This window comes from Schistocerca serialis, chromosome 1, assembly GCF_023864345.2.
Source record: "Schistocerca serialis cubense isolate TAMUIC-IGC-003099 chromosome 1, iqSchSeri2.2, whole genome shotgun sequence".
Lineage (NCBI taxonomy): Eukaryota > Metazoa > Arthropoda > Insecta > Orthoptera > Acrididae > Schistocerca > Schistocerca serialis.
The window spans coordinates 272,438,038-272,457,051 of record NC_064638.1 but is presented as its reverse complement, the minus strand read 5'-3'; the positions used below and the strand labels follow the sequence as shown (position 1 = coordinate 272,457,051).

Below are 19,014 nucleotides of genomic sequence, written 5' to 3'. Positions count from 1 at the left end.
CTAAGGAAGCATGACGTCACCCTTGTGTTGTGTTGAGTTGACTCGGCTAGAAACAGGCAGCATGCGGGCTGTCATTACAGTGTTGCGCAGGGTGTCTGTTAAATATTCGCCAGTGGTGTATTGAGGAAACATGGTCTGGCAATGTGAGTTATTTTTCTAGAGGTTTGGATCCATGTGCAATTGGTACCAGTTGCAACTTGGTTAGTAACTTGATGACCAAAAGGGTCCATAAGGTCATACCTGGTATAAAAGTGCGATCAGCAGTTTTGCAGAGGTGATGCCAAAGTTGTGAGGGCTTGTTGTGGATATGCTGTTCGTTCATAGATTCTTGCTGTTGCTCTGGAGTTCAAGAAAGTCACTGCATGAGAGAAGTCTTTGCTGTGCTGTATGTGCTTGCATGTGGTAGTGGCAGGATAAGGTAGCAGTTTACTTCCATCTGTCCCACCAGATGGCAGAGCAGGTTAATGTATTTTGAATCATCATGTAAAACTGCTAGTGCTTTCAAAATGCTGTCCACTGTTGGGTACCAAAAAAGCCGTACCAAAAAAGCCAAATGGGCAGGATTAACCTTGGAGGTGAGGCTGAAGAGATAGTTGTAGCATTGTTCATTGTACTAAGCAAAACAGCCGCCAGTTGTTCACAGCACACAACTGATTGTGACGACACAGTAAGCTGTTGCTCACATCCAATTCATGGCATAGAAGACACAAAAGTGATGTTACGATTATGTTGCAAATTTAAAAGCACTGTCTGTGGTAGCATTGTACTCAGTCCAAGAGCAGATTTGTTGTGGCCATCATTGTTGAGGATTAATTAGGCTGGTGTTGTCCGTAGGTACGATGCGTGAATTGGTGATGGACTTGGTTTTTGCTGCTGTATTTGCACAATGATGACACTGCACAGCCTGCATTACAATCCTGTTGACACCGTAATCCAGATGCGGCATGATGGGTGATGCATTATGTAATGGCCACATTGTCGTGATGTAATATGACTGACTGAACGGACGTAGAGTTGCAAATTTATTGCGCGTTTCGTGACAGACACGGAGCCACCAGTGTGAGAAGAGTTAACCACAGTGTGATAGGGACTGCTTCCAGTCATACAAGGCACAATTATCGTAATGTATGTTTCATTCGCAAGAGCAGCTCGACATGTGTTCATATCGAAAATTGGTGCAAAATGCACTGTTCTCCCTCTCACTCTGTCCAAAATTCGTCCACTTCCCACCGGCCAGATATGTTGGAGTCTTGCGCAGAAGCTGATATATCGACAAGTTTCTGTCTGCAAGTTCCATCTACAACCTCATGGTAGCAGTCACCTGAAGTAGCGGTGAGCAGGACAGAGAGCATCACCAAGTTTGTTCCCTTATTGGTTGTTGCTGTGGTAGCTGTACTGTAAACAGCTAGCTACTATCACAGTGTTCTGTTCCAGGTGAGCTGGTACACAAATCTTAAGTTGTTCCGTACATATTAATTACATAGTAAATAGTAGGTCTGGTTCTGTACAGTCTCTCTCGGACAGTACTTACTGCTCTTGGATTGTGTGTCACTCATTCCTCCTCCACTCAGTGTTGTGCAAGTAGTTCATAGATCAATTATATTTATGTAACAAAATACCACTGAGGAATTTCCAATACTTTAAAGGCAGTTGAGATTTCCTCACTCTCCACTCCTCTCCCTCTGCTCTTTTGCCGCAATGGAACCCATCTTTTGCTTATTTGCCAGTGATCTAATTTCGCCATAACAGCAAGGATTGTTTATACAATGAACTATTCATTCTGCATTTCTGCCCATGTAGACACTGCTCAGTATGGTCGATGACTTAATTCTTAAAAGTGTGTGTATATTTCGTGCCAGAGAATCACTTTTGGGATTGAGTAGTGAACTAAAGAGGTGCTCCGAAAGACTAGCAGCTGCATGAAGATATTTATTTGGACATTACAATGCTGTGTTGAACATGATAAATTAGGATAATGCAACGGAGCAGTTCCTGTCGTCTGATCACCATGAAGCCGAGATATGCCTTGGTGATACAAGGCGAGCAACTCAGAAATAATACACAATCATGATGGGACACAGCCTAGCCAGGAAAAAAAAGCAGTAGTGGAAATCAGTCACATCTTTCATCATAAAGAGGGAAGCTCAGATGAAATTTAAGAGAAAGGGTAACAAAATCACAACCACCTTTCTGCTGAAGGCTCACTAAAATCACTGCACACAAGGGGGTGGGGGGGGGACAGTTACTGTTATTTTCCAGTTATTTCAAACACACAATTGATCCCAGGTGGCTTCCTCGATAGGTACCAAAGATAATTGACTGCTTTCAATAAATTGTCAGTATGGGCAGCAAATCTGCAGAATGTTTTATAAAGAGACTCCCATTAAGTGACTTCCTCAGCCTTAAGGAAACATAAAGAAAAATATGTAGCTAAAATAGTATTCAGTTTTGTGAGTGGGTCTTGAGATGATTCCTTTTCATTTTTGTATTGTTTCCTATGTGACTTTTGTTTTCTGCTGTTCAGTTCTGAATTATGTAGTGATGTCCTGATGATGTTTTTCCAATACAAAAGCAGTATTGGAGGAGCTAACAGGAGAGGCAACTTTAAATTCTTTTCAAATAATCAGCTTCTTACTATTTGAGTTATTCAAATTATAGTTTTAATTTTGACAGTGCTTCAAATGAAGTACAATATTGCCAGTTTTAAGACTGTGTGTGATTTCTGGATGTCACATCTCACTATAAATGGGGTGATTGTGATGATAAGACAAACTTTCAGGGACAAGGGAGGGAAGGTCAATTTTATAAGAAAAGTCTTGTACTGCAGGCTCTTTGTTTTCCATATTTTGGGAGAAGGTAGTATGAATCAAAACAAGAAAAAAAAATGTCTAGTGAAAATGGGCTATAAAGTGAATTCTTAAGAGCTGTGATCACTTGAGCAGTAGAAGATGTGTGTTTCACAGTACCTCTTAAGGTGTGCATTTTAGCATGTTTACTAGACTTTTATGATACACATACCCATCTCCATCATCCCTGAGAGCTTTTAATGTCATTACGGATCCTGTATACCTGAAAATATAGACTGCAATAAAAGCAGAAGATAGATTGTTGCCATAGAAGTGACACATTAGGTTGCGGACAGGCATGACAAAAGGACACTTACACTTAAGCTTTCAGCCAAAATCTTTATCATTTACACAAGCAAGCTCACCTTACACACACACACACACACACACACACACACACACACACACACTTATAGTTCCACAGTGAATCTATGTTTTACTGAGCCTATTTTAACTTGAGCATTTCAAATGACTGGAATGTAATCCTGCATTCAGACATGATAGAAATAAATGTATAAAATTTCCAGGAATACACCAAAACAGCCAGTGATATTGTATAGACCTGATATTGCAGCACCCTGTGAGCCTGCTGTTGTCAAGATAAACGACAACTAATATTGTTCAGCAGTAAGTTTAAATCTGTGATGGGTATATCACCACCAAAACACCACATTAACTAGAGGTCAGCACAGTGTAACTAAAATGAAGTAGTATATCATCAGTGCTGTATCACAGCAACAGTCATTAAAAAAGAGATTGTCCAGTGTATCGTAATAGAGCAAGTGCTGGAACCCATACTGAATAAGGGAAGACCATCCAGCTCTATTTGGAAAGTTGAGTGGTAGTCATATCTCAATTGTTTCAGATATTTGTCATAAAAGTAAAATCACTGGCTGGGCAGTGCAAGGATAGTGCTGACTAATAACTGGTGCTTACCATAATATGCTATATGCAAGTGAACTACATGACCAAAAAGCCACATCATGTCTCTGAAATTTTAAAAATAGTGTGTCATTTTTTACTTTCATATAACAAAGCTGAAGCCTGAAAAATTTTAACGGCTGCCAATATGAATAACTTATGAGTAGATATCTTCAGTGGTCTGAAGCAACTTAAGTCAGTCAATAAAGGCAAGTCTTCACTCCAGATTGTATATGAATCATGCTTCTTTCCAAGAATGCTGATAAAATAGCTTAATGCAATCATATACAACTGCACTGTTGAATAAAGATACATATCTAAATATTGGAAAGTTGCACAGGTCACACCAATACACAAGAAAGAAAATAGAAGCAATCCATTGATTTGTAGACCCACATCACTGTCACTGATTACAATAGAGTTTTGGAATATATACTGTTCATGAACATTATGAATTATCTTGAAGAAAACAATCTATTGACACATAGCCAACACAGTTTCAGGAAATGTTATTCTTGTGAAACACAACTGGCTCTTCATTCTTGCAGAGTGATGAATGCTGTCTGCTGTTGATTCCATATGTCTTGATTTCTAGAAGATTTTTGACACTGTTCGTGACAAGTGTCTTCTAATCAAATTGTATGCCTATGGACTATCAACCCACTTGTGTGACTGGCTCTGTTATTTCCTGTCAGAAAGGTCACAGTTCTTAGTAGTTAATGGGAATCCATCAAGTGAAACAGAAGTTGTTTCTGGGATTCCTCAAGGAAATGTTATATACCCAGTAATATTCTTAATCTTTACAAATGTCTTAGAAGACAATCTGAGCAGTCTTCTTAGATTGTTTGCAGATGATGCTGTTGCTTACCATCTAGTAAACTCACCAGAAGATCAATATGAAATCAAAAATGATTTATATACGAAATCTGAATTGTGCAACAAGTGGCAGTTGACTCTAAACAGTATAAAATGTGAGGTCCTCCATTACATTTTGGTTACATGATACACTGTTCAAATTTAAAGGTTATTGATTAAAATAAATACCTAGGGATTTAAATCACAAATGTTGTGGGAAAGGCAAACCAAAGATTGTGTTTTATTGACAGAACTTGTAGAAAACAGAAAAAAATCTAGTAAGACATCGGCTACATTGATTTGGCCGCCCTCCTCTGGAAAATCACCAGATTGACACTGAAAAATTTCAAAGAAGGGCAGCTCGTTTTGTGTTACCATGAAATAAGGGATAGAGTGTAATGGGTATGAAAAGCCAGTTGGGGTGCTATCATTAAAAAAAAAAGGGTGTTTTTCTTTGTGGTGAAATCTTTTCAAAAAATTTTAGTCATCAACTTTCTCTTCCAAATGCAAAAATATGAGCATTATTCAGAAAGTAAGGTCCAATTTCTTTCAAAATGTGAACTGTAACAGATTTTTTTAAAAAAACTGTAGAAAAATAAACATGTAAAGAATAAAATAAAAAACATAGTTTCCATATTGTTTAAATGTTTGTCATAACATTCTACAAGCTCTTGTATCCCTATGTCATAGACATCTGCCGCCTTTGATGTTAACACCACTCTTTTAACTGCTGCTTTCACCTCGTCATCTGTTGGGAAGCACTTGCTGCTGAGAAACTCCTTTAGGTAGTAGAACAAGTGAAAATCGCTCACTGCCAACTCTGGTCTGTGTGGTGTGTGGACATTCTGTTCCCACCCAAAAAATCAGATCAGATTTTGGGTGTGAATGGCAGAATGAGTGACTGACGCCATTCCATTGACAGACGTTTTGACGCCTGAGGTTATGTGAGAATCCCACATCTCATTACCTGTGACACTGTTCTCTAAAAATTGATAACGTTCCTTATGATAACGGTCCTAAAAATCAAGAGTATAAGCCATTCTTTCCATTTCATATTTATCAGTAAGCAGCCTAGAAACCTAATGTGTGCACGATTTGGGAAGCTGCAACTTTTCAGAGATAATTCTGTCCAGAGTTGTTCTATCCACATTCGGAAATTCCAAAGCTAAAGTTGAAATTGTGAACCATAGGTCTTCACAAATCTTTTTGTTCACAGCTTTGATCAAATCTTCAAAGATCACTGATAGTTGGTCTCATCGTGGAGCATTCGAGTGTCCTTGAAAGCACACTTCCACTTGGCACTTTGTTGTTGCTGATCACATTGGGGCTGTACATCTCACTTATCTGTCTATGAACTTGTGTTGCTGCTGCAAAGTTCCTTGCTACCAAAAACTGAAACCTTGACCTTATTTCATAGTCGGTGGGCTGATCCGTTGCTTTAAACATTTTGAACAGACACTGTAAACAGCACACTCAACAATACCAATACAAATGGTGTCAATTGACAAGCAAAGCATGCCAGTGTTGTTTTGCATGGGTGTTCAGTATTCGCACAACATTCAGTTAGCTACTGCCGTTTAGACCTTACTGTCCATAATCCTCACATTTTGTTGATTCTCACCTACATAGGGAGAATTAACCATCCTGATAAAATAAATCTGAGCTCCCAAAGATACATTAGGTTATTTTTCCCATGTGCTATTAGAGAGTGAAATAGTAAAAAAATAGTCAAAAATTGCTTCTCTGAACCCTCTGCGAAGCACTTAAGTGTGCATTGCAGAGTAGTCACACGAAATTAGGTGGAATTTATTTATTTTGGGTGTGCAGTGTTAAATTCTTGCTGTAAGTGTTCCACATCCCAAGGAGTAAATAAATATAGGATTCAAGATAAAGCTCATAATTTGAAATTTTTCAATGGAGGCTGTTTGTATGCTATTCACTTAATTGCACAGTGGTAGGTCAATATCATCCAACCAAATCATGTGTTGCATTCATGATTAACAAACAGGTGAGTATTCATTATTAAGAAAGAAGTTAGCAAATTCTACTGCAGTGAAAACAAATTTGTTGCTATGTGTTTGCTAAATAACACATTTAAATGTTCAGTTTCAGTGCATAGGTAATGAGTCATTAGTTATTTTTATTTTTTTATTTTATTTTTTTCCATTATGACCTTATTCATTATATTTTCAGAATGACACAAGTGTAACAACAGCTGATGACAGTAGAAGAGATGGAGATGATGGCATTCCAGTGTCTGCTGCTGAGGAAAGACATCCCCCAACAAAAAAACAACGCACTAAATAATACAATGGAGTTTTCTGTGCTACTACATCTCCATTAATTTTTCTATATTGTATTTTTTAAATCAAGTTAAATAAGTTGTTCTTCACTGCACTGTATTGTAGATAAATTTGTACAAACAGTTCAACTCTAATAAATGTACAGTATCCCAGTACTGCTTGCAAGTGGTGAAAGAATAAATTACATTTCGTCAGGCTGGCCGCTGTGGCCGAGCGATTCTAGGCGCTTCAGTCCAGAACTGTGCTGCTGCTGCGGTCGCAGGTTCGAATCCTGCCTCGGACATGGATGTGTGTGATCTTAGGTTAGTTAGGTTTTAAGTAGTTCTAAGTCTAGGGGACTGATGATCTCAGATGGTAAGTCCCATAGTGCTTAGATCCATTTGAATATTTCATCAGCCAACATTTGAACATTCCTACTGACAGCAAGAACAAAAGGGTAGCATAATTATTTATTAATTAGCAATAACATTTCTATCTAATTCCCTGAAGACTTTAAGAAAAGGAACATGCAAAAAAAGTGTACTGGTGTACCCTCTAAAATTGCAACATTAGTGATGTTCCAATGTCCGCCCCCGGTAGCTGAGTGGTCAGCGTGACAGACTGTCAATCCTAAGGGCCCAGGTTCGATTCCCGGCTGGGTCGGAGATTTTCTCCGCTTAGGGACTGGGTGTTGGGTCGTCCTAATCATCGTCATTTCATCCCCACCGACGCGCAGGTCACCGAAGTGGCATCAAATCGAAAGACCTGCAGCAGGCGAATGGTCTACCCGGCGGGAGGCCCTAGCCACACGACATTTCATTTCATTTTTTCAGTGATGTTCCAATACCTTCTTCTGATTCTACGACTAGAGACAAAAACTTTGAAGTTGCAAGAATATCAAAGAGCCTGACAGTACCATTACCTGTACCTAAACAATGTTATGGATATATATCATCAATTGATAACATGAAATTAATTAGAGCAAAGTGAAAAGTCAAGTTATATGTGTTTCAGATTTTAAATTAAACTTCTGGTCTCCTTAATCAGTGGTCACATGAAGCATTTCTCAGGTTGGAGGAGCAGTGTTTTAACACATTGACTGCCACAAGCCTGCTGCCAGCCACAGCAGAGCCTCACATCTGACATTGTGTGCTTGGCAGTGAAACATCCATCACTATGTATGCGGCAGCCATTGTATTAAATCCCTGTCTGAATATCCAGATTTAGATTATCAGGGGTTTCCCTGCACTGCTTAAGGTAGGCACTGATGGATAGGCTATCTTCCTGGTGATCCCATTGCAATCGTTCTGTGCATGCGCCAGCTGTGGCGACCTCTGCCTGTGATATCCTAACCAGTGTAGTTCGATTTTGTATGCTACAGCCCAGCTGCCCGACTTCCCACCCGTCAGCTTTTTGGCAACCAGTGCTGATCTGTGTCTGTGTGCAGCTGGGTGCCTGCCGTTGGGCATGCAAGCTGGAACAGTCTAGTTTAACATGTTTGCAAGGATGATGGCTTTGAAAAGGAGATGGCCAAGGGAGCTGGAAAAGCCTAGTTTAAGGGATTTGTGAGGATGGTTACTTTGCAAAGGAGATGGCCTGTATCCTTCTTCATGTTCACCTTATCTGTGTATTGATGTCTCTAATGACGTCATTGTTTATGGTAAGATAAATCCCTAAGCTTTCTTCCTAAAACCTTGAAAAAGACCTGTACCTTAATCTCAGGAGAAAGGAATGTAAAACCCACATGAAGGAAAATGCTCCTAGCTATCATAATACATACAAGGAGTAATGAGTAAAGACAGCAGTCTTGGCAATGCAATTGCTGGAGTTTGACTCGAAGCATAGTACAACCACCTTGAATCAGGTTTTTTGTTTGAATGTGTACCTAAAAATTTTTGAGGTTAGTTTTCTTTAGAAGAACTAAACAATGGAAATCCTTGGATGGAATAACAACAATATAAAAAGGATAGATTTTTACTCTTCCATTTCCATAATATTGTCCTAAAGTACATCACCCCTCTATAGACCCTCTATATACTCCTTCCACCTTTCTGCTTTCCCTTTTTTGCTTAAAACTGGTTCTCCATCTGAGCTCTTGATATTCATACTAGTGGTTCTCTTTTCTCCATCTTACCCCTTCTCTATCTTACCCCTAGTGATATATGCCTCTACATCCTTACATTTGTCCTCTAGCCATCCCTGTTTAGCCATTATGCATTTCCTGTCAATCTCATTAGTGAGACGTTTGTATTCCTTTTTGCCTGCTTCATTTACTGGATTTTTATATTTTCTCCTTTCATCAATTAAATTCAATATTTCTTCTGTTACCTGAGGATTTCCACTAGCCCTCATCTTTTTACCTACTTGATAATCTGCTGCTTTCACTATTTCATCCCTCAAAGCTATCTATTCTTCTTCTACTGTATTCCTTTCCCCCATTCCTGTCAATCGTTCTCTGCTGCTCTCTCTGAAACTCTCTGCAACCTCTGGTTCTGCAAGTTTATCCAAGTCCCATCTCCTTAAATTCCCACCTTTTTGCAGTTTCATCAGTTTTAATCTACAGTTCGTAATCAATAGATTGTGGTCAGTGTCCACATCTGTCCCTGGAAATGTCTTACAATTTAAAACCTGATTCCTAAATCTCTGTCTTAGCATTATATAATTTATCTGAAACCTTCCAGTGTCTCCAGGCTTCTTCCATGTATACAACCTTCTTTCATGATTCTTGAACCAAGTGTTAGCTATGATTAAGTTATGCTCTGTGCAAAAGTCTCCCTTTCATTTCTCACCCACATTCCATATTCACTACTACTTTTCGTTCTCTTCCTTTTCCTACTGTCGAATTCCAGTCATCGATGACTATTAAATTTTCATCTCCCTTCACCATCTGAATAATTTCTTTTATCTCATCATCATACTTTTCTTCAATCTCTTCGTCATCTGTGGAGCTAGTTGACATATAAATTTGTACTACTGTGGTTGGCATGGCCTTCATGTCTATCTTGGCTACAATAATGCATTCACTATGCTGTTCGTAGTAGCTTACCTTAACTCCTATTTTTTATTCATTATTAAACCTACTCCTGCATTACCCCCATTTGATTTTGTATTTATAACCCTGTATTCACCTGACCAGAAGTCTTGTTCCTCCTGCCACCGAACTTCACTAATTCCCACTATATCTAACTTTAACCTATCCATTTCCCTTTTTAAATTTTCTAACCTACTTGCCCGATTAAGGGATCTGACATTGCACGCTCCTATTCGTAGAACTCCAGTTTTCTTTCTCCTCATAGGATAAATTTGTTATCATCGAGTGTAGATTTAAGTGTCAGGAAGTCGTTTCTGAAAGTGTTTGTATGAAGTGTAGCCATGTATGGAAGTGAAACATGGACAATAAATAGTTTAGACAAGAAGAGAATACAAGTTTTCATAAGGTGGTGCTACAGAAAATTGCTGAAGATTCGATGGGTAGATCACATAACTAACGAGGAGGTACTGAATAGAATTGTGGAGAAGAGAAATTTGTGGCCCAGCTTGACTAGAAGACGGGATCGGTTGGTAGGACATGTTCTGAGGCATAAAGGATCACCTGTTTAGTATTGGAGGGCAGCTGGGAGGGTAAAAATCGTAGAGGGAGACCAAGAGATGAATACACTAAGCAGATTTAGAAGGATGTAGGCTGCAGTAGGTACTGGGAGATGAAGAGGCTTGCACAGGATAGAGTAGCATGGAGAGCTGCATCAAACCAGTCTCTGGACTGAAGACCACCGCCACAACAACAACAACAACAGATTGTTACTCACCACTATAGGAGGCATTGAGCTACAGACAGGCACAATGAAAGACTGCTTAAGCTTTTAGACAAAAAAAGTTCTTCATCCGAAATAGAACGGACACACACACACACACACACACACACACACACACACACACACACACACACTTACGTATGTGTAAGTTGTTGTTGCATAAATGTGTGTCTGTGTTCTGTTGCGGATGAAGGACTTTCTTTCTTTCTTCTTCTTCTTCTCCTCCCTCTCTCTTTCTCTTTACAAGAAATAGTTTATTTATGTATCTATTTTTACACACTGTGACCTTCAGAATAGTCATCATGTACCGCAATACAGTGCTTCTGACACTGCCAAAATGTGCGATTTGAAGTCTTTTTGAGACGTATTGAGTGCCTTCTGCCATTCACACTGATTTCTCGTTGTCTTTCAGTGATTTGCCTCCACTCTTGAATTGTTCATGCTACTCAAAACACCTCAGATGAATCATTGCAGCATCGTCATATACTTTCCAAACCATGTCAAGTGTCCCTGTGGTTAATTTCTGCAGTTTCACACAAAATTTCATGTTTTCTCGTGGGTCTGACTTGTTGTCCTCGCTAAATTACAGATATGGTAACAAATAGTGGCCAGTATAGCCCCAACTGCACAGCTCCTGATGTAAACAGGATGCAGTCTCCTCGCACACTGACTTTCTAAGGTCAGTGCTCATTGTGCCTGTGCATGCAGCCTTGCAAGGCTGCACTGTCATCTGTTGGCATGTTAAGGAGGTACTCTTGAAGCTTTTTTGTTGTAGTGTCCGTAAGTAATTCCAGGGGATTGTCAGTATAGTTTGTTAGTAGGGTTGTGGCTAGTTCCTTCCTTTCCCTAACCACCTGTGCTCGTGCTATATAACCAGGCCTGTATTTAGATATGTGCAGCTACATAGGATGGCAAAATTTGGGGGGCAGCAAAAAGCTGCCACTGAAAATTATTTTTTAAGTATAATTTTAATGTGCATTGCATTAGTGGAGAGGCATTCAATAATTTATTGGCAAAGTGTTGACAAATATTTCTACCGTGTTGATAAATATTTCTACCTGTCATAAAACTCGTATTTTATTACTATTCACCTGTATAACATTTTCTGTGCATGTGCGCATTAATCTCATAGACAACAGTATGAGACAGTTCTCACACATAATCATGTAGCATACGGGATCTCATGTGTAACGCGTTGGCAAATTCTGCTTCCATTCATGATTATGTTGGCATCGTACGCAACATAACATCGTTCCATGTGGTTCTGGACTTAAAATTAAGGCAAGGAATTCTGGTAGTAACTGGTCATAGTGGAGTTGGTTCTGCTGTATTTGATATAATCAAAGTATTCTCAATTTGCAACACTGTACATCACAGACTGACTCCCCCCACCCCTTTCCAGTTCACAGTTCTTGTGGTATGGATGGGCCCTCTAGATTAAATGGTGCTGCATATCAAAAGAAAGCTGAAGTGACGAGACTGATGCATAGTAAACTTTCACAGAAAGTACAATGACTCATATTTTAATGGTAAAAGTGAACCGTCGGGCTCTGAACATTCAGGTGAAGATGCAGTTCAAGACAGTAATGAGGAACAGTGTCGCTCTGGAAGTGCAAGTGAAATTAGAGTTCTTAACAGTTAACAGAATGCAAAAGTTCTTTCACAGTTCCAGAAGGGTGTCAAGAACATACATATTCTAAAGCAGATGTTTTTTCTTGTTCCCCATAATGAGCCATTTTATTGGGAAAACACTGACCAGACACTGGATTATTTGGTTAAAAATGGTATTAATAGAAACAAAAGTGCTGATTTCTCTTATGTTCCCACAGTGATACATTGACAGATCTAGGTGATTTTGCAGGGGAAGTTATCAACTGTGATTATATCTACAAAGAATAGAGAGTGAGACACTTCCCTTAAAGGCTAGAAATTATAAGTGCCATGGGAGAAGAGACAGAGTAAAACCTCGACAGATGTGTACTGTAACAGGCTATTCCTTCCTAGTACCTGAAGAGAACATGAAGATGAATATATCGTACATTATGTGATCAAAAGTATCCGGACACCCCCAAAACCATACGTTTTTCATATTAAGTGCATTGTGCTGCCACCTACTGCCAGGTACTCCATATCAGTGACGTCAGTAGTCATTAGACATCGTGAGAGAGCAGAATGGGACACACTGCAGAACTCTCAGACTTAGAACATGTTTAGGTGATTGGGTGCCACTTGTGTCATACATCTGTATGCAAGATTTCCACACTCCTAAACATCCCTAGGTCCACTGTTTCTGATGTAACAGTGAAGTGGAAACGTGAAGGGACACGTACAGCACAAAAGCATACTGGCCGACCTCGTCCGTTGACTGACAGACCACAGACAGTTGAAGAGGGTCGTAATGTGACGTAGGCAGACATCTATCCAGACTATTTCACAAGAATTCCAAACTGCATCAGGATCCACTGCAAGTACTGTGACAGTTACACGGGAGGTGAGAAAACTTGGATTTCATAGTTGATCGGCTGCTCATAAGCCACACATCACACCGATAAATGCCAAACGATGCCTCGCTTGTTGAAAGGAGCGTAAACACTTGACGATTGATCAGTGGAAAAACATTGTGTGGAGTGATCACAGTACACAATGTGGTGATCCGGTGGCAGGGTGTGGGAATAGCGAATGCCCGATGAACGTCATCTGCCAGCGTGTGTATTGCCAACAGTAAAATTCAGAGGCGGTGGTTTTATGGTGTGGTCGTGTTTTTCATGGAAGGGGCCCTCACCCCTTGTTGTTTTACATGGCACTATCATAGCACAGGCCTACATTGATGTTTTAAGCACCTTCTTGCTTCCCACTGTTGAAAAGCAATTCGGGGATAGCGACTACATCTTTCAACATGATCGAGCACCTGTTCATAATGCACGGCCTGTGGCGGAGTGGTTACAGAACAATAACATACCTGTAATGGACTGGCCTGCAAAGAGTCCTGACCTGAAACCTATAGAACACTTTTGGGACGTTTTGGAACGCCAACTTAGTGCCAGACCTCGCTGACCAACATCGATACCTCTCCTCAGTGCAGTACTCCGTGAAGAAAGGGTTGCCATTCCCCAAGAAACGTTCCAGCAAGAGTGGGAGCTGTCATCAAGGCTAAGGGTGGGCCAACACCACCTTGAATTCCAGCATTACCGGTGGAGGGTGCCACGAACTTGTAAGCCATTTTCAGCCAGGTGTCCGGATACTTTTGGTCACATAGTGTATATTCTCATGGTAAAGGATCATTTTTCTGTGCATGTTGTAAGGTATTTGGTGGTGCATCTCAGTTTGCTACATCTAGTTTCAGCAATTGCAGCCATGCTGGAATATGAATTGCTGAACATGAAAATTCTACATCTCACAGAGACTGTCTATTAAGACTGAAAAACAGAGGAAGTGAGGTGAATGGAATTAAGAAACGGTTGCTCACCCACCATTGAACATGAAGTTAGGTATTGGAGAAATGTGCTAACAAGAGCTGTTTCTGTAGTTAAGAAGCTTGCTTCTCTGGCTCTAGGGTTTTGTGGAGACAAAGAGGTGTTTGACTGTGAAAAATGGAAATTTTATAATGTATCTGGGATTAATTACAAACTATGATTGTTTTTGGCTGACCATATAGCAATTTATGAAGTTTTGATATGTCTGATTGAGAGATCGGTGATCTAAAAAGTATGCAATGAAGTTATTTCTGTATCCCATAATGACCAATTAAGTGTAATAATTAGATATGTAACTGAAGGTAAACTCTCAGATGAAAGATTCTTGTGTTTTGTACAAAATGCAGGCCACACTGGAGGGAAGCATTCCAAAGCAGTTTTGAATTCTTTATAACTATATGGACTGAAATTTGAAAAATGTAGGAGTCAATCATATGATAACAGTCAACATGTCTGGCGTATATTCAGGTTTACAGACAAGACTCAAGGACCGTAACTCTACAATTTTCTTCATTCCATATTCAGCTGACTCACTGAATCTAGTTGGATCATGAGCTGCACAGCTACAATACCATTTTTGAGTTAATTCAAGGTTTATACAGCTTCATTGGAGATTCTGCAGGTAGATTGTAAGTGTAGGAAACATTTTTTGATTCTATTAGCGTGATGCTGAAGCCATTGTTTACAACTTGATGGTGTGCACGTGAGGATACTAGTAATGCAGATTGGAAAACAGTGTTTTCTGTGTTAAGAACAAATTCAGAAAGTGGGAGTGATATAGTTAGATGTGAAGCTGAAGGTCTTCTTAGAAAATTAAGCAGTATTGAAGTAGCTTTCATGACATTGGTATGGATTCATATTCCGCAACAGTTTGGCAAAGCAATGAAAAACTGCAAGCCGAGCATGCAGACATTTCAACTTCTATTGAAATATATGACACTCTTGCAATGTTTTTACCTGTGCTTCACATATCTCTTTCAATTCACAAGAAGTCAGCTGAAAAGGAACTTATGGAGATCAAGAATTCGGAATCAGTTCCACCTTCTTCAGGTGCAGAAAATAAAAAAAGGATATGTCAAGTTAAATGCAAGACGTTCTTTGATGAATCATCTGATTCAGAAGAAGATCCAAATGTCTTGAAGAAAAAACAGAATCTGACTGTGTTGAAATTTGGAGAAGAATTAAAATATTATATTCTAAGATAATACAGACTCATCAGGATGAGTTACAGAAGAGAATTAACGTCTACGGGGAATATAACTTAAGATTTTAATTTCTCTCAAATATCACCGAACTAGAAACTGTTTAGATTTATTGTGCTGCGGAGAAACTTACTGCCAATTATAATTCTGACATAAATAAAAAATTTGGCAATGAAGATATACATTTTAAAAGCTATATGTTGTCACCATCTTCTTTCTTTGTAGACAAGTCATCCTCTGTTCCATTTATCTGTAGTGTGTTGGTTAAAAACAATGTGATGTCTATCCAAATGTGTACATAACATTAAAGATTTACAACTGTACTTCAGCTGCAAACTGTTCTGCTGGAAGATCCTTTCTTGTTTTAAAATGGATTACAAACTACCTGTGGACAGCAGACAATTAAGAATGACTGGTCAATTTTGGACTATTGGCCATAGAATCAGGGATTACAGTCAGTCTGGATTTTGAGGAAGTGATGAATGAACTCGCAAAACAAAAAGTGGGACGAAAGTCATTTCTCCATTTACACCAAATTTTGGGAAAGGTCAGCTACATGGTATTGTATCACATATTTTGGACTGAGTAAATTTTGTATTTAAGAAAAGTAATTCTTGATGTAGGCTATTAAACTGGACTGATTTTCTTTATGTTCTATCATGTATTGCATCAAAGGTTGATGTTTGTGCGGTAATTTTTTAGTAAAAGGGGCTACTGAAATGTAGTAGTTATTTTTCTTATTTCTGAATATTTAACTTACACATTATTTAAATACTTCAATAAAGTTTAAAACTGAAGTTAATGATGAGCAGCTTTATTACTGATAGTCCACAATTGAGTAACAGTGCTGAAATTTAGGAAGGGTGTAATAAGATAAATTACTGCACAGGGCCATCACACACCTTAAATATTGCCATGTCTGCATCTATATAATGACCAGCATTTTGAACCACGACAAATGAGACAGCAAGTAGAACATAGTTATATACACCCTAGAAATGTTTTAACACTTTGGAGACTGAGCCTGAGCATATTTTGGTCCAAATTATTGTGTTCAAAAGACTGTTCCAGAGTATAGCTCGAGTTGCAATTTTCTTGATGTGCTGCCACCCACCTACCAGTTGAAGACTGAACTCACTTCATATGAGAACAATGCACAGATGTCTCACTACCGGCCCCTTGACAGGTGCTGCCTTCTGTAGTCAATTTCTCGAATTATTTCGAAAGAAACATTGGCCGACATAACGGCAGCTGTAATGAATTGGTGAGCCAATATGTGATTGCACTGACATAATTTCACGCTTGTACTTGTTAGGTTCCGCAGTCTGCTGCAGTCCTCTACAAATATGTCACACTTGTTGAGTGAACAAGAAATTTTGGAAGCTTAAGAGGGAAAAAATTGCTCAGTAACTCACCTTCTACTGTTTACTTGGAAGGATAATTATACTTTCTGTCATCATTATTTTAAAGTTTGTAATGTATAAAAGAACTACAGTAACTATAAAACACAAATCTTGAAGCTTGATTTAGGTTTTCCGTGATTTCCCTAAATCGCTCAAGGCAAATGCCGGGATGGTTCCTTCGAAAGGGCACGGCCGACTTCCTTCCCCGTCCTTCCCTAAACCGATGAGACCGATGACCTAGCAGTTTGGTCTCTTCCCTCAAAACAGCCCAGCCCAGTCTTGAAGCTTGGACCTTTTCCAGTATGTATTACTCTTGAAGATATATCAAGTACACATGTACCAGTAGTGCTTTAAATTATGGCAGAAATGGGTGGTGTTCTTGGCTGATATCCCTCTTAGTGTGTGTGTGTGTGTGTGTGTGTGTGTGTGTGTGTGTGAAAGAGAGAGAGAGAGAGAGAGAGCAGAATTTTTGATAGTATTTGGTCATGTGCATTGTTGCCATGATCCACAGACATAAGGATGTCCAAGTATTGTTGCAGAATTTGTAAAGGAACTATGTTATACGAGTCAGTTTTTAATGTTTCATCATCATTCTTTTTTTGTGCACGTAGGAATACAGACAATTTTTGTTTCAGAGTAGTGCTCATGTAAGATCAATTTAAGCAAGAAAAAGGTTGGCAGCTAGTATGATATTTTTCCAGAAATGAAACTATTGTTTAAATATTTTTTCATGTCTTGAGAAAGTTGACAAAAAGGGGTGCTTATGTGGGGAACCAAGTTTAAGTCTTAACTAACCAAAAGAGTGGAGTTAATGATTCTCAGTTGCCTGTTTATGAAATGTAAAAGACAATACATGAAACCTAGTTCTACAGGTTGATAAATATCAATATCTTACGTAACTAAATTCACTGCAATAAAAATGGTAACATCAGTTTTATGTTTTCATCGCAAGCAAGAAGTTATTTTTACTTTCCATCATATGATTGATGTCATATTTTCAGCGATTTTTGCTATTTCATCATTACGTCTCATAAATCTATGAACAAGAAAAGATTATTTGCTATACAGTACTTCATTGTATAAGCACACAAAACCTCAAAAATGACGGAGACTTTAAAAAACTCAAATTGAGAAATTACAATTACATTACAGTTATCAGATAAATAATCAGTTTAAACTGACATATACTTAATCAAATGAAACAATATGGTGTCATACACCTTTCCAAGTCTCAAACATGTATGGTGATATGCAGTCTGAAGCAATGAATGAAAATTTCTACCAAGACCAGGATTGGAAATGAGGTTTGAATCCCAGTCTTCGTACAAATTTTCCATTCATCACTTCAGGCTGCATATATTACATGTATTTGTTAGCTTTTTTACTTTCTTATTTCAAAGTGTGTGAACAAAGAAAGTTAATGCTGTTAATACACTGCATTAAAATTGCAATGCTATGAAGACTGCACACAACAAATGTCAAGTTGGCATGCAATGTACTAATGTAGGGGTATGCTAATAATAAACATTTCACCTCAACCTCACGAAGTGGATACAAGTAACGACACCTGTATTCTTTTATAGGAAAGATTAAACAGTGGGTTTCTAATACAGAAATCACATTTTAATGTCGTTTGTAAGATCATATTGTGCCTTATTTTTTATTTATTTATGTTTTCATCCATCCTTAGACAATATAAATTGTATGGATGACATCAGTGAATGTACAAATTATGGTATGAAGTCTAAACCTTTTCTTAACAAATGCCATTTACATTGTTTAATAAGCATAGGTATTTTGATGTAGAACTAGCATATTTAAATACAAAGCCCTGCATTCATATTACATAAATGAAAAAAGATAATTTATATTGTTTAAATAAATTTACTAGGTGTGGTGATATGGAACTAGCAGACACAAATACATAATACATAAATGGAAAAAAATATGACTTCAGGTATAACTTATGCTAGGTGTTCCCAATAATCCTTTGGTTTTCATTTAAGATATTCGTCCAAAGTGTAGAAACAATGCTCTCGCAAAAACAGTTTTTTTAAAAGAATGCTTACTTCTAATTTCTTTTATATTCTGTGGCAGCTTATTATAGATTACCACACCTCGATAATCAAGAATGTTCTGAGTTTTTGGCTTATTTTTTCTATCTAAATGGAGGCAATGACTTTACCTTGTCTTATGATCATGAATAATGTTATTCAAGCT

The 19,014-nt window shown here is 38.5% G+C and overlaps 1 protein-coding gene across 1 annotated transcript in view; it reads left to right on the top strand.

Annotated features, from left to right (window-relative positions):
* Positions 1–7,072, top strand: part of LOC126467803 (Fanconi anemia group I protein-like) — a 269,273-nt gene extending 262,201 nt beyond the window's left edge. The window contains exon 25 of the mRNA XM_050096494.1: positions 6,816–7,072. Within this exon, the coding sequence (XP_049952451.1) occupies positions 6,816–6,929 (114 nt within the window). The 3' untranslated portion in view covers positions 6,930–7,072. The remainder of the gene's footprint in view (positions 1–6,815) is intronic.
* Positions 7,073–19,014: the final 11,942 nt, after the last annotated feature.